This window comes from Rhinoderma darwinii, chromosome 1 (genome assembly GCF_050947455.1).
Source record: "Rhinoderma darwinii isolate aRhiDar2 chromosome 1, aRhiDar2.hap1, whole genome shotgun sequence".
Lineage (NCBI taxonomy): Eukaryota > Metazoa > Chordata > Amphibia > Anura > Rhinodermatidae > Rhinoderma > Rhinoderma darwinii.
In genome coordinates, this window is record NC_134687.1 from 519,944,456 (window position 1) to 519,960,400 (window position 15,945).

The 15,945-nt window shown below is 40.8% G+C and overlaps 1 protein-coding gene across 3 annotated transcripts in view; it reads right to left on the bottom strand.

Moving 5' to 3' along the window:
- The window catches only part of CAMK4 (calcium/calmodulin dependent protein kinase IV), a 289,756-nt gene that overhangs the window by 74,926 nt on the left and 198,885 nt on the right, over positions 1-15,945 (bottom strand). For all 3 annotated transcript variants that reach the window (XM_075836731.1, XM_075836733.1, XM_075836732.1), the window contains exon 7: positions 11,099-11,173. In XM_075836731.1, coding sequence (XP_075692846.1) covers positions 11,099-11,173 — 75 coding nt within the window. The remainder of the gene's footprint in view (positions 1-11,098; positions 11,174-15,945) is intronic.

Here is a 15,945-nt window from a genome sequence, read left to right on the forward strand (position 1 = left end):
CCGGATTACTGGAAGCAGGCTGTGCCGGATTACTGGAAGCAGGCTGGTGTTGGATAGCTGGAAGCAGGCTGGTGCCAGATTACTGAAAGCAGGTTGGTGCTGGATTATTGGAGACTGGCTTGTACTGGATTACTGGAGCCAGTACTGGTCACAGACACTGGACTGGTCACGGACACTGGACTCGGGATACAAGACTGGACATGTATACAGGATAGTAACAGACACAGGTTACAGGGAACAGGATACGGAACCTTTGCAGACTTACTCTGTGTTAGAAATAATGTTGCTCAGGCTCTGAAGAAGTGGGCAGAGTTCCTGAAATAGTATAGGGTGTGCAGTTATAGGCTTAGAGCAATATGCCCTACGGGCATAGGCTGGGGGAGAAGGAGAGAGCAAAGTGCACTGGCGTCCCTGGGCAGGGAGACGCCGGCGATGAGGACAAGAAAGCTGGCGGCCGTTGGGGGGAGTGAGACGCGCTACACTGCGCTACAGTGTGTCTGAACTTGGGAAATTAGAGTGTATGATTACAATCGTTGTACAGTGCTGCAGAATATAGTGATGCTATATAAGAAATTGGAAATAGATATAAAGAGAAACAACAGAATGACAATACATATTCAGGGCTTCAGAGAATTTCCGAATACTTGTCAGTGCTATACAAAACTGTTAGCAGACTTCAGCTTGATGTTTACGGCAGCCTATAGTATAGAATGATAAGCAGCTTGCTATGTATGTATGTATGTATGTATGTATGTATGTATGCTAACAAAAGAAACGAAAGATGCCTCCAGCTCACCTTGTTATATGGACTATTATTTTGGTCCTTGCGCAACGGGTCTTCGTGACGGCACACGATCAGTTGGTTATAAATAGAAGAAAAGGTAGATCCAGCGCTGATTGTATTTTAAAAAATAAACTCTTTCCAAGTTTTATTTCTATATTGTTTTAAAAAATTAAGATCATTGAAAATCTGGGTGATGGTGTCCTGTATTGCCAAAAGAATGATTGATGGGTAGATAGCCTACGCGTTTCGAACGCCGTCTGCGTTCTTAATCATGGCTTGTGATTACTGACTGTGAGTATTGGGTTTAAATGTCCGGAGTGACATCTGTTTTTTGATTGCGTTTCAGGAAACTTCCTATGATGGAACGCACACGTCAGTCCGTTGTTGTTTGTCTACATCCGGTCCTCAGACTCGGGATTCATTTTAATGGTAAGTATTATGGTCTTTTATTGCCGTTGTTATTGTTATTATTATATCACTTATTGTGTATATTTTCTTTTCCTCTAATCAGTGAGATAATTCATAAGCATAACTACCATATATTAATGCGTTTTGAATGAATGTTTGAGGGATCGATGTCTAGGGTTCATTTGCGTTTGTGAATCGCATGAAGTCAGTATAGTATGTATGATGGCTAAGTAACAATGAAAGAACCGTTAAAAGTTAAATTTTTATTAAAGGTTAAATGTGTGTAGAAGGCTAAAAAAGCATATATATCCATATTTTATTATTTTTTATTTTTTATTGGTTATTTGATATATATAGCTGGTTAAAACAGTATTAAATATTACTATTGAAAATAGTGATTTTTTTGGGGGAAAAACCTTGATAATGGAATATGATGTTTATGCTTATAAGAATATCTTTCATCAGTGTTATACAAAACTGTTAGCAGACTTCAGCTTGATGTTTACGGCAGCCTATAGTATAGAATGATAAGCAGCTTGCTATATATGTATGTATGTATGTATGTATGTATGCATGTATGTATGTAAGTATATATGTATGTATGTATGTATGTATGTATGTATGTATGTATGTATGTATGTATGTATATAGTCAGAAATGTGCCACTACTCGGTAGAATAGGAGGATATGTAGAGACTAAATCAAAATGTAAAAACTTTACTAAGACTCACTAAGTACATAGGGGATATTTAGATAATATAGTAGAACCGAAAAGTGGCTTTTGTTTTTAATCCTTTTGTGACCAGCCTATTTTGGCCCTTAAGGACCACATCATTTTTTTTAGTTTTTAGTTGTCTCGTTCCAAAAAACGTTACTTTTCTACTTTTCCATCCACATCGCCGTATTGTTTTTCTTGTGAAATTCTCGATAAGTTTGATGTGTCACATGACCCTCTTCCCATTGAAAAAACTAAAGTTGGATACAAAATGGCCGACTTAAAAATGGCCGCCATGGTCAACACCCAGCTTGAAAAGTTTCCCCCCTCCCATATACTAATGTGCCACAAACAGAAAGTTAATATCACCAACCATTCCCATTTTATTTAGGTGTATCCATATAAATGGCCCACCCTGTATATTATTCTAAACTGGAAATATATAACCCCAGCACACACAGAGATACGCAAAAGATCCAGATGCAAACAAATTTAAGTTTTATTGCAACAAAAGTTGGTAAAGTTGAGGTAGAAAGTGACTTGGTAAAGACGTTTCGGCCGAACCTCGGCCTTTGTCACGGTCGCTGTAAGACGATGTCACTGGTATGGGACACACAGGGAATATCCGGCGGACATCCCATACCAGTGACATCGTCTTACAGCGACCGTGACAAAGGCCGAGGTTCGGCCGAAACGTCTTTACCAAGTCACTTTCTACCTCAACTTTACCAACTTTTGTTGCAATAAAACTTAAATTTGTTTGCATCTGGATCTTTTGCGTATCTCTGTGTGTGCTGGGGTTATATATTTCCAATATTGTGGGATTCTCGTCCCTACCTTACTAGCACCACACCAATAGACTGAGGAGTGCATCCCAATATCTATTTTTTATTATTCTAAACTGACTGGGAGCTTATTAGGCTCTGCCTCTGGTGAGGCCTAATAGGCTTCTGTACATGGAAGATCAGGAGGTCATAGTTAGAAGCCTGTGCTGGTGAAAGTTTATATAAATTAATATCAATCTTAATTGCTGGTGAAAGTTTTTTTCAATTTAATTTTTCTTCTTGTTTAATCTGGTCTGATGTCTGATCAAGGGTCTGGAATCACAGGGTGGCAGTGTGTGACACTATCTACAGTGGGCACTGTGTGGCATGATCTACAGGGGGCAGTGTGTGTAGCACTATCTACATGTGGCACTGTGTGTGGCACTATCTACAGGGGGCACTGCGTGTGGCACTATCTACAGGGGGCACTGCGTGTGGCACTATCTACGGGGGGCACTGTGTGTGTGGCACTATATACAGGGGACACTGTGTGTGGCACTATTTACTGGGGGCACTGTGTGGCACTGTCTACAGAGGGCACTATGGCACTATCTACAGGGGCACTGTGGCACTATCCACAGAAGGCACTGTGGCACTATTCACAGGGGCACTATCTACAAGCAGCACTGTGTAGCTATGTCTAGAGTGGGCACTGTGTGTGGCACTATCTACAAGGAGCACTGTGTGGCACTGTCTACAGGGGGACTATGTGGCATTGTCTACAGGGGGCACAGCTTGTCGTGTGGTGCTTTATTTGCATGGAGCATTGAGTGTGTGTGCGCTGCTTTTTTTGTATAGGCACAGCCTATGGCACTATTTTCAGGGGGCACATAGTGTGGTACTATTTTAATGGGGCACTGTGTATGTGTGAGATGATTTTATTTATGGGCACAGTGTGTGACACTAATTGTATTCAGGGCACAGTGCGGGGGCGCAATTAGTCTAATCTGCCTAGGGCACCAAAATACCTTGTCCCTGCCCTGGCTGCAGGTACTGAAATTAAAGTAAGATGTTAGCAATTATAGCTAATGAGAGGAGCATCCTGGGGGTCCGTAATGCTGCCACAGTAAGGTTGCTACCTGCCTGGTAAAACATTGAAAGATTCACTGGGCTACCCTGCTGGCCAGTCCTTCCGAAACTATTTTATACATTGCTGCAAGAAGCATAAGACAGCTGGGGGGAAATAACTGGGCAGAGAGCCATGTGAATCTTTCAGCATAAAGTGTCCCTTCAATGTAGCTTTCCCGCACAACCTTAACATTGCACGGTGGGAGGCCAGGTTGCAATGACAACCATACAATGCCCATCGAGTATCATGCACGAGTCCTTTTTTAATTAATATGAATAGGACATGTGCACGATACTCACTGGGCATCGTGCAGTTGCCTTGGCAACCCAACCACCCAGGGTGCAATTGCGTCTCTCCACCCCTGATCTTAATATCGGAGCGGGAGAGTAACATTGGAGGGGCACTTTAGGGCAATGTTCACATATGCATCAGAGTCTCTGTGAGAAGCCTCAATCACAGATTCCATCACATTTGACAGGGAAAATACCTAGTATAGTAGTGTTGTAGCTTATGTTATAAATGGAAGCCATGATGCAGATGTAAATGGGGCCTAACTATATAGCCTTAGTTAAAATATAACTTTTATTGTTTAAATTAGAAACAAGTTGGAAGCAAGTTGCAGCAAATAGGGTAAATGGTTGTACAATAATTTGTTAGATTAAAATTTTTCCTCAGAGCTGGTTAGTCTAACGTTGGAGATCTGGTGTGTGTTAGGATCTCAGTGCGTCAGGCATGGAAGGCAGCTGCAGACTGCTCGGGCAGCCTCTAATATGACACAGTGGTAGAGTTCATTTGTTAGACCAGCAATGATTTTAAAAAAGCGCTAGCCCCCCCCCCCCCCCCCCCCCCGACATGTTTCACTGCCTCAGCAGCGTCCTCAGGGGATAATTTCAGGGCTATTACTCGCGCGTTTGATTTCCTCTTCCTTATATAGTGGGGAAAACACCTTTCATGGTGTGTCATCACCCTAAAGCAACCAATAGAGATTGTGAACCGGGACGAGCCTTCTCTGTGTTTGACTGGCACAGAGATCAACCTATCATATGTGGAGGCCGTTGTTCCGGACGTATGGTATGCTTAGCGCATGCGCACTACAGTTGAATCAGGTGATAGGATTTATGGCTATCTGGAGATCGTTATTATCATCGGACCTGATGGTAATGCCCGAGACTGATCGATACATTATATATACAGGTGCATTCTGTATTGCCGGCTAAATCTTAGTTTCTTATCAAGCAGTGGAGTTATTTGATGAAATAGGTAAATGGTTCCATAGATATATTTGTCTGTATGTACAGACAGGGATGTCATTGTTGAGATCAAACTCTAAGTTGCGACGCATGCGTGCCTTAGTTAGATCCGGACATAGAATTATGGTGTTAAGGGGAACCACTATTATCACTAAAGACGCCATAATAGAAGCATTCTGTGTTGCCGGCTAAATCTTAGTTTCTTATCAACCAGTGGAGTTATTTGATGAAATAGGTAATTGGTTTCATAGATATATATATGTCTGTATGTACAGACAGAGATGTCATTGTTGAGATCAAACTCTAAGTTGCGGCGCATGCGCGCCTTAGTTAGATACGGACATAGAATTATGGTGTTAAGGGGAACCACTATTATCACTAAAGACGCCGCAATAGAAGAGAGAGAAAAGAGTAAATGTGCTCTGTGTTCAGATGTACTGCATCTTATCGGCTGCGTCTACGTTCACCGGGATTTAGTGTAGATCCTAGGTTTAGAGGTAGTTGCATCTAGATGCATATATATTTGTAGAGATGACAGTGAGGTATGGCCTTTATTGGGACCACTACTCTCATCAGAGAATACCGCAACAGATAAATGCGCTGTGTGTACAGTCGCGTTACATATTATCAACTAAATTTAGGTTTGCCTGCTGTAGTATTGCTACTGTCAGTCACATCTATATTTACCCACATATGGTTAGATTGCTATGTGGCAGGTGTATTTTCTAAAGAAAGCCAGAATATGCGCCGTGTATGCCGGCGTGTAAAGTATTGACTACTACGTCTTAGTTTCTCATTCTAATGTAGTTATGCTGTTTAGGTGACTGTTTAAATGTATGTATACATCCAAGAACAGTAGTGGTACTTGAGGTGCTGACATTGGTGTCCATGGTGATGACACGTATAGAAGGAGAGGAAAATTGTCTTATTTTGAATTGTATAACGGCGGTGCGTTATAAGTCTGTTGTCAAGTTTGCTTGTTGAGTATGTTGATATATATTGATAATTGTATGTTTTTTGGAAATCCTGTATAACATACTATTAGTTAATAGGTAGTAGTTAGGGTAGATGTGTGTGGGAACAGTACTAGTGACTGTGGTAGTATAAGTAAGTGAATATCTGGGAAAATGATGTTGGTAGGGAAAGCTATGGAGAAATTTCTAAGTAGGTTATGGATAAGCTACAGGAAAGCAGCAAATGTGAAACCCTCATTGAGACCATTGGGACTGAGAGAATTGAGTCTGTGTATCCAGCGTGCCTCTTCTTGTAATAATTTTTTATCTAAGTTTCCAGACCTTGGACCCAGTTTTACTTGTGCGATACCCCAGAATTTGAGAGTGTTACTATTTCCTTGATGGAAGTATCTTATGTGCCTCGAGAGGGGTGTATCTTCTTGTGTATTAATGGTACTAATGTGCTTTGAGATCCTTCTTCTTAGTTGTTGGACGGTCTTGCCGATGTAGAGTTTTGGACATGGACAAGTGGCGGCATATATAACACCGCTACTCTGGCAGTTGATAAATTGCCTTATAGTATATTGTTTATCGTCCACTGGGTTTTTAAAGGTTTTGTTTTTTAGCATGTAGGGGCAGAAGGAACATTTGCCACAGGGGTATGAACCTGTGGCAGGTGATGGAAGCCATGTTTGACGAGGAGTAGATATTGTTGTATAATGGCTGTGCGTAAGATATTCTCGGAGGTTCTTGCCACGTCGATACGTTATACTTGGACTATTAGAGACTACCTCAGATAGGTCGGGATCTGCCTGCAGAATGGGCCAGTGATTTCGCAATATGTTCGATACAAGAGGTGAGCATGCATCAAAGTTTCCAATGCATCTGATCAGAGAGGGATGTTGGTCTTTGTTTTTTACTAGATGTTTGTTTCCATACAGGAGTTCGTCTCTCGAGACTGCTCTAGCTCTAGCGTATGCCCTATGTAAGGTCTTTTTGGGGTATCCTCGAGCCATAAATTTTTGAAAGAGGGTGTCACATTCTTGTTGAAAAGTTAGCTCGTCAGAGCAGTTTCGCCTTGCCCTAAGGTATTGTCCTATTGGTATCCCTTTTTTAAGGGCCAGTGGATGAAAGCTCCCCCAGTGAAGGAAGCTATTTGTAGCTGTTTCCTTACGATAAATGTCAGTATGGACACTCCCACCAGAGTCCAAGGAGATCTGAAGGTCCAAAAAATTAATTTGATTTGTGTGTATTTGGTGAGTGAAATGCATTCCAATAGTGTTGTTATTGATAATGTCCATGAAATTAAGAAAAAGTGTCTTGTCACCATCCCAAAAAACTAGTATATCATCTATATACCTGCCCCAAAATAAAATGTGCCTAGTGTAAGAAAGTAAATCTTCATTGAAAATTATTGTGTCTTCCCACCACCCCAGAAATAAACTGGCGTATGTGGGTGCGCAGATTGTGCCCATGGCTGTTCCTTTTAGTTGGTGGTAAAATTTACCATCAAAAAGAAAATAATTGTGCGTGAGAAGAAATTGGAGAAGAGAAATAGTGAAATTATTGTGTACGTGAAACTGTGTTCCTTTTGTGTTCAGAAAGTGCTGAACTGCTTTTAGACCAAGCTCGTGTGTTATATTAGTGTAGAGTGACTCTACATCTATCGTGGCTATTAGTGTGGTGGTGGAAACATTGATCTCTCGAATTCTGGTGAGAGTGTCTTTGGTGTCTCTAAGGAAGGATGGTAAGGCTCTGACGAAAGGAGATAGAATCTCATCAACGTATATACTAATTCCCTGAGTTAGATTGTCATTACCCGATACGATGGGTCTACCAGGGATTGGCCTGGTATTTTTATGGATCTTAGGTACTGCGTAAAACGTTGATAATGTTGGTTTAGCATTAACATAAATTTATATTCGTCCTGCGTAATTAGTTCTTTGGTCTTTGCCTCATTGAGGAGGAGATCCAGTTCCAAGAGAAAGGGTTCAGTGGGATTCCTCTCTAAGATAGTGTAGGTTGCTGTATCGTTTAGTAGTCTGTACACCATGGATGTGTAATCATCTCTATTTTGGATGACAATATTACCGCCTTTGTCAGATGATTTTAGTACGATCTCGTTGTTTTTGCATAATGCTTCTAAGGCGATCTGTTCCTTTTGATTTAGATTGTTCTTAATTCCATGGTTGTGTATCTTAAGTTTTTTGAGTTCTGCACTAACCAACCTAACAAAAATATCAATGTGTGCAAACTGCGTGAAGGGGGGAGTCATGTGTGATTTTGGTCTTAATGATGAGAAGGGACCTGTGGCTGTATAGCAGCTGGGAAATTTGGGACTTCTTTGTGCTCTGCACATTTATCTGTTTGTTCATTACAATCATCCCTGCCAGCTGCTAGGGTCTCTACCAATTTTTCTAACTATATAGCCTTTCCTGCAATCCCCCCCCCCCTTCCTGCAGCTATTTTATGCAATGCTGCAACTGGTGTGGGGCTGGACAGCAGGGAAACCTAGTGGATCATACAGATTAATGTGTATGAACACCCTAAAGGCTATACAGTTTAGATGGCTGTTGGCCCAACGCTCGTTCGGCTGACAGCTATTCCTTCCGCTTCCCCATGCACATGCACCCTGGGCTTGTATTCTCAATAAGGAGAGGGGACTAATCTCCCTTAAGAACAAAATGATCGGGCATTTTGAAATCCAACTGCTCCTTCTTTCTCCTGACATTTGCTGTCAGGGACAGTCGAGACACTCTCATACACATTAGATAGTCGGTCGTATTGCCGAAACCGGCAGGCTTTGACCGACATTCCTCTAATGTGTATAGCCACCTTTACCAAATCAATAGTTGCAAAACCCCACTCTGTGCAGAGCCACACCTCCAAAACCACACCCACTTTTTTACACGTGTTAACCTGGCCGGTATTTTTGGGTGACAAAGGTGTAAACCCTAATGGCAACCGATCAGGACATAATTGTGGGTCTAACAGAGGGAGCTCTTGACCGCAACATCTAAGGGGGTTAAACGGCCAGGATCCACGGTTCCTCTGTTCATGGCCATTTGAGCAGGATTACCATACCCGTGAATGGCATAGACTAGGTTGCCGTAAACAGGCGTATTAGCAGTCACTAATACAGTGCATGGCATCATAATCCCTAACCACAGCATACATATGGCACCTATAAACAAATACAATTTTATGTATGGCCTATAACAATATTTATCCATAATACTATCATTTATGTCATTTTTATGTTAAACAAATACCAAGAAAACATTTTTTCTTGTATTAGGCTATGTTCACACGGAGTATTTTGGGGGAGGAATATCTGCCTCAAAATTCCGTTTGGAACTTTGAGGCAGATATTCCTCTCCCTGCACGCCGATTTTCGCGGCGATTATCGCGCCGTTTTTTGCCCGCGGCCATTGAGCGCCGCGGGCATAAAACAGCGAGAAATACCCTTTCTCCTGCCTCCCATTGAAGTCAATGGGAGGTCAGAGGCGGAAGCGCCCGAAGATAGGGCATGTCGCTTCTTTTTCCCGTGAGGCAGTTTTACTGCTCGCGGGAAAAAGACGCCGATGCCTCCCATTGAAATCAATGGGAGGCGTTCTCGGGCCGTTTTTGCCGAGTTTTGCGTCGCGGTTTCCGCGTCAAAAAACTCGCCAAAATACCCCGTGTGAACATAGCCTTATTATTCAATTCTGGGTTGTAAATTTTGACCTTTCGGTTCCGGACAGATCTGCACAGGCTAATTTGAAATGGTATTATTTGTATATATTCATTAGACTATTACTCTACCATCTGTCATCACAGTAAAACCTGAGAGCATCATTTGAGGGAATATCAGTAGTAAAATACATAGTAAGCAAAGCAACATAGATTGAAATAAATTGTATGCAATATATTAATTCAGCTTCATAATAAGCATGGTGTATTAAGAATAATTTTATATCACTGGCTGATTAAACGATTGTAAGTTTCTATGAGCTATAGATCTCAATTAGAAATTTTCACAAAGCAGTTTCAGATATTATATATTTTTTTTTTAGGAATATTATTCTTCTTGAATTGAAAGTGTCCAAAAACTTTAGGCCTCATGCACATGACCTTAAGGATTTTTTCTGTCCACAAATATGGATCCACAGATACAGATGCACATCCGTAGCCGTCCGCAATTGCCATTGTTCCATATTTTGCGGATCATTTCTACAGCCTGGATACACGTCTGCAAATATACGGAAGGGTGTCCGTGACCTATAGAAATGAATGGGTCCGCAATTTCATCCGTAATTACCAGATCCGTAAGGCCCCATGCACACGAACGTGCTTTTGCGGCCGCAATCCCCCGAAAATCCACGGGTTAATTGAGGTCCTATTCATTTCTATGGGCCCATGCACACGACCGTGGTTTTTCAAGGTTGGTGCATTGCCGCAGAGCCCTGTCCAGGCTCATTGAAATTAATGCACGCGGCCATGTGCGCGGCCCGTGATTTGCGGGCAGCACGCGGGTGACACTCCGCGACCGTCCGACCCAATAATCACGGCCGTGCACATAGCTACGGTCGTGTGCATGAGGCCTAACTCTAGATTCTGACTGGTTGGTATCAGCAACGAAAGCACTTTTGATAAATGCATCCAACTGTTGAAAACGAAAAAATTATAGTGGCCTATGATATTGTTGAATTTGTTAAGCCCTGTTAATGCCATTGGAATAATACCAAAAATTCTGTTTGCCACATACAGTGCTAATCGCCTCATATTTTTGTCTTTTTTTTTGTTTTTTTTAAACACAATGCGGTCATAGGTAAAAAAAAAACATGTTTTCCCACTGTTCGAAATCCAGGTTTTAGAAGTAGTTTTGTACTCTACAAGTAGTTTTAGAATAGGAGTCCTGGCTACCACAGATGACAACTTTGGGAAGCTCACGGCAAACACTTCTGTAATAAACAGATCATGGAGTAAATTCTGTGACAATTTTTGATGCCATATAGTGTATATCTATCCCTGTCACCTATGACCACAAATCTTAATTTTATTAGAAATTTAATAACAGATCGTAAAGCTGCAAATGAAAACATATTTTACTCACCGCAATAGCCTGGGGTTCCACACACAGTCTTCATTGTCACTTGGTCATCAACAATTTTTGAAAGTCCAAAGTCCGCTGGAAAATAATAATAAGCCCAAGATTACTTCTAAACAAAATAGTTGATTCATATTTAAGATATTTTAGATGTTAGAGCTGCAAAACTCATAGCATTTAACAGAACTATTTTTGTTTCAGTGCGTTTTTATTGAACTATATAAAAATGTAAGGCATCAAATCTGTACAAGTGTGTAGAAATACAATTCAGTGGTCTTAGAAGCACCAGATGATAAGGGCCGTATTTAACACTAGGCACTGAGGTCCATGTGGGCTCGGGCCACACAGAATTATACTGCTTGGGCTGGTATTGTAGTAGTAAACAGCAGTTCCACATACTGTAAAAATGATTGACAGAGTATCAGCCGGGAGTATATCACATGACAAAGGGCGGGATGCTCCTCTTTCCTAGAAGCAAGAAACGCTGCTTATGACCTCCTTTATGACGCTGCATTTCTGCTGGAAACTTGGCCTGGCAGGGACAACAGGAGAAATGGGGAGGAGGCTAATGTTAGTGAACATAGAGGACGCACAAATTTGTTGTTGCAGGTTGGAGGCTTAGACTTGGAGCGACAAGAGGGGGTCAGAGATTTGGGGGAAATATGGTGGAGGCTTAGACTAGGGATGACAGGAAGGGGGTTTGAGATTTGAGGGAGACATGGTGGAGGCCGAGACTGGGGGGGCAGAGAGGGGCCTGAGATTTGGTGGAGTTATCGAGGAGGATTAGGCTTTGGGGGACAAGACGGGGTATGAGATTTGGGGGACATGGTAGAGGCTCAGTATGGTGGTATATTTCAGTTACTGTATCGTGGTATTATCCATTTATGCTATGGTGGTATTATTCAGTTACAGTATGGTAATATTATTGAGTTACCGTACGGAGTGTTATCCAGTCACGGTATGGTAGTGTTACCCAGTCACGGTATGGTGTTATTATTCAGTAATGGTATGGTGGTATTTTTCAGTTACGGTATAATGGTATAATCCAGTTATGGTATAATGCTATTATCCAGTCACTGTATGGTGGTATTATCTAGTTACGGTACGATGGTAGTATTGAGTTACTGTATGGAGTGTTATCCAGTCACGGTATGGAGTGTTATCCACTCACAATATGGTGGTATTATTGAGTTATTGTATAGGGTGTTATAAAGTCATGGTATGATGGTGTTATCCAGTCACTGTATAGTGGTAATATGTAGTAACAGCATGGTAGAGAACAATATAAGTTTTTTTTGCTTTTTAAATTAAAGCATAGGTAGGAGGAAGGAGAACCCTTCTGGGTGAACGGGTGACTGAAAAAGCAGGAAGCAGCTCCATGACAGTTTATGTGACTGATGATAGTAACTATCAGATAGCTACATCCTGTCACAAAATCTGAAGACAGGAGTCCAGAGCACAAAACAGCTGAGCTCTCTGGGGAAAGACTGGCCATGCTTACTACATATACAGTGGCACATATAGTACATAGTGCCTCTAGGAGATAATACCTATGTAATACAGGTAGTGATCGAGTAGTAGTTCATGAGAAAAACCTCTGTGTGCCTTTTGTGTAAATTCTGAGACATGGAAATACAGTATGGCCCTATGGAATTCTATGGATTTATTATGGGTCTGTACCACACGGCCATGTACATTAGCCCTAAGGATTCAGAAGTACTGTCAAGTTTTAATCTATGGCTGTAGGTGCATTGGAAAATATGTAATAGTATTTACACTACATATAAATTGAAGACATTTATTGCAAAATATGAGTTCAGGCAGCATACATGTTAGGCCTCCCTCACAGATTTGGCCGAGATTACAGGAGATAATAGCGCAGCGTTATTCCCTTGTTCTGCTCTTCTAGTGGAGCAGAACAATGGAACACACCGACACATAGCCTAAGTCTACAACTATGTAATTTCTGCACATGCTACTCCATTCTTTCATACTTTATAGACAACTATTTACAAAAACTCAATTACACTGGTTTAAGATGGCTACACAGCCCAAATACATGGAGTCATAGGGAGGTCTAAGTATGTTTCAGTACAATTGGGGGGAGGGTCCAAAGACCATAGAAATAAAAGCTAGAATGTGGCATCTGATACCAGCCTGTAAAAACATAAATTATCAATAAAAGCTTAGTCCTACAAAGGTATTATAGCAAAATTGTTCATATTAATAACAGATTGAAAGTGCCACCTACTGAAAGGAAGTACAGTTGTCTATGTCCATGGCATTACTTCCCGACTATACAGAAATCCCAACATCTATCTCTTAAAAGCTTATTGACCATTATTATTTAGACACGTATCAATCATAGTTAATGTATTTGAATAAGGTGATTGAACAGATAAATAAAAAACGTGTGCAAATTCTGTTCATTTGTTCAATTCTAGATGGACATATATACATAAACAGAAAATAAAACACAGAATTAAATATACATGGAAAAAGAGCTATAGAATGTGACATTAAAACCAGAAATTGCATGTCACCAATTTCAATAAAAGAAGGCATAGAAAATAACACAACGTCTGTGTTCCTGTAAATGAGCTAGAATGCTGTATCTGCTTTCAGCCATTCACTACAGGTATCCATCCATATATCACATAATATTAACATTTCTCTAGCAGCAGATGCCTATAATTGTACAGATTTCCTGTTCTGCAGAGATAGAACTCTTTTGACTTTTGACTTTCTGATTCACTTTATGTTTTCAGAAAACATAATACAACTTGCCCAGAAAAACAACTGCAATATCACTTCCAAAAAGCAGTGCAAGAAAAGTTCAAGGCCAAACAGATTACTTAGTTATTCACCCTGCACTAAAAGTCTTAAAGGCTATGTAAACCTTTGAAATCGTTATGTTTTTTTTTGTTTTTTTTTTAATTAATATGTCTATCAGTGTGTTTGGTGCAACTTTCTAAATACTTTTTATTAAAAATAATTTTTACTTTTTGAGATACAGCTGTTTTGTATCCTTTATACAGAGCAACTGTATCTAGCGCTGAAACCTGTATCCGTCAGGTATGTATAAACAAGAGAAAAGGAGTCCATAAATATCAGAATTTTGAGAAAATACAAAATCTTTATTATTAATCAAAACATGAGAATCTAAGGCTGGGTTCACACGAGCATGTTACGTCCGTAATGGACGGAACGTATTTCGGCCGCAAGTCCCGGACCGAACACACTGCACGGAGCCGGGCTCCTAGCATCATAGTTATGTACGACGCTAGGAGTCCCTGCCTCTCTGTGGAACTACTGTCCCGTACTGAAACATGATTACAGTACGGGACAGTTGTCCGGCAGCGAGGCAGGGACTCCTAGCATCGTACATAACTATGATGCTAGGAGCCCGGCTCCCTGCAGTGTGTTCGGTCCGGGACTTGCGGCCGAAATACGTTCCGTCCATTATGGACGTAACATGGTCGTGTGAACCCAGCCTAAAACAAGTCTTATAACTAGATCAAAGTAAATGTACACTTTGTCAGAAATATGTACAAATACTAGATAGCATAAGAAATCACATCTATATTATCTCAATCCAGGGATGTATCCATGTGGATAGGTATATGTCAGGAAAAGTGAAAGGCTCAAGTAGGAGCTTACACCCAATAAGCATACCCAATGTAATAAATGTATGTAAGAACCTCCATAGTGTGCTTACCCATATTTCAGTAGCGTGGTGGTGTGACCCAGAGGATAAGGTAGCGCCCAGGTTCAGTGTCGAGCTGTTACCGATCACATCTAAGTTCATAACTTAGATGTGATCAATAACAGGTGGATTCTGCGTGTCAGAGACACGAGGACCCGCTGTCACTGAACTGGTCATTCCCAAACACACTGATAGCCACTTTTTTACTATTTAAAAGGTGTATATAGCCTTTAAGATGCAGTTATGAATTAGGTACAGGTCTGGAAATTCAGGCTCATGCAGTCTATTCACTTGGTGCGGTCAAATTGCGTTTTCGCCAGTATTTTCATGAAAGCTTGGTAAAGTGCTGCATTTCTTATGCAATTTTTTAAAAATGGCAACAAAAAAAAGACAATATAACCGCATTATGTGGATATATTTTAAGAGATTAATCTTTGTTCATAGACCCAGTGTTCACAGATATAGATTCAACCTGAACTTATAATACTGTAATGCCCACAAAGTACCAACAAATATTGTTGTGTCACATGCCATACAGTGCCCAAATAATATTATCATTCATTGCCCAAATGCTGCTAACATATATTACGCACATAATACCAGTATAGGAGTCAGAATAATAGTGGCAGTAAGAATATATTAAGAAGGAAAAATCAAACGGCACTCACCATATTCCAATTGAGCTTGGTGCTTTAATTCATAAGTTAGAGGAGGACAAAACACAGGAGACACAGGTAAGACAGCCGGCCTATGCCTGTTTCTCGTCCTCCAGACGCTTTCTCAAGGCCTGCTGGGATTGAGTGCGCTCGCACTTAAATCCCCTAGCCGTACTTGAGTAGCAACTTCCGTTCTAAGTAACCGTTTACAAAATACAAACATTTAAATATAAACAATGTTACAACTCAATCCCAGCAGGCCTTGAGAAAGCGTCTGGAGGATTTCATTCTGGGAGAGGTTAGCAATACTAATATTATAATTAAAATAATCCTGAAATGCAAATCCTATTCTTTCATTTTGGGATGACTAATGAATATCTGAATAGCAGCTACGGCAGTGATGCATTATCGTTATTTTAGGATGTATAGATGCAGCTCTTACGTTACATGTGACCATATTTTCTAGATAAATTCAGATTAAGTTTGTGGGT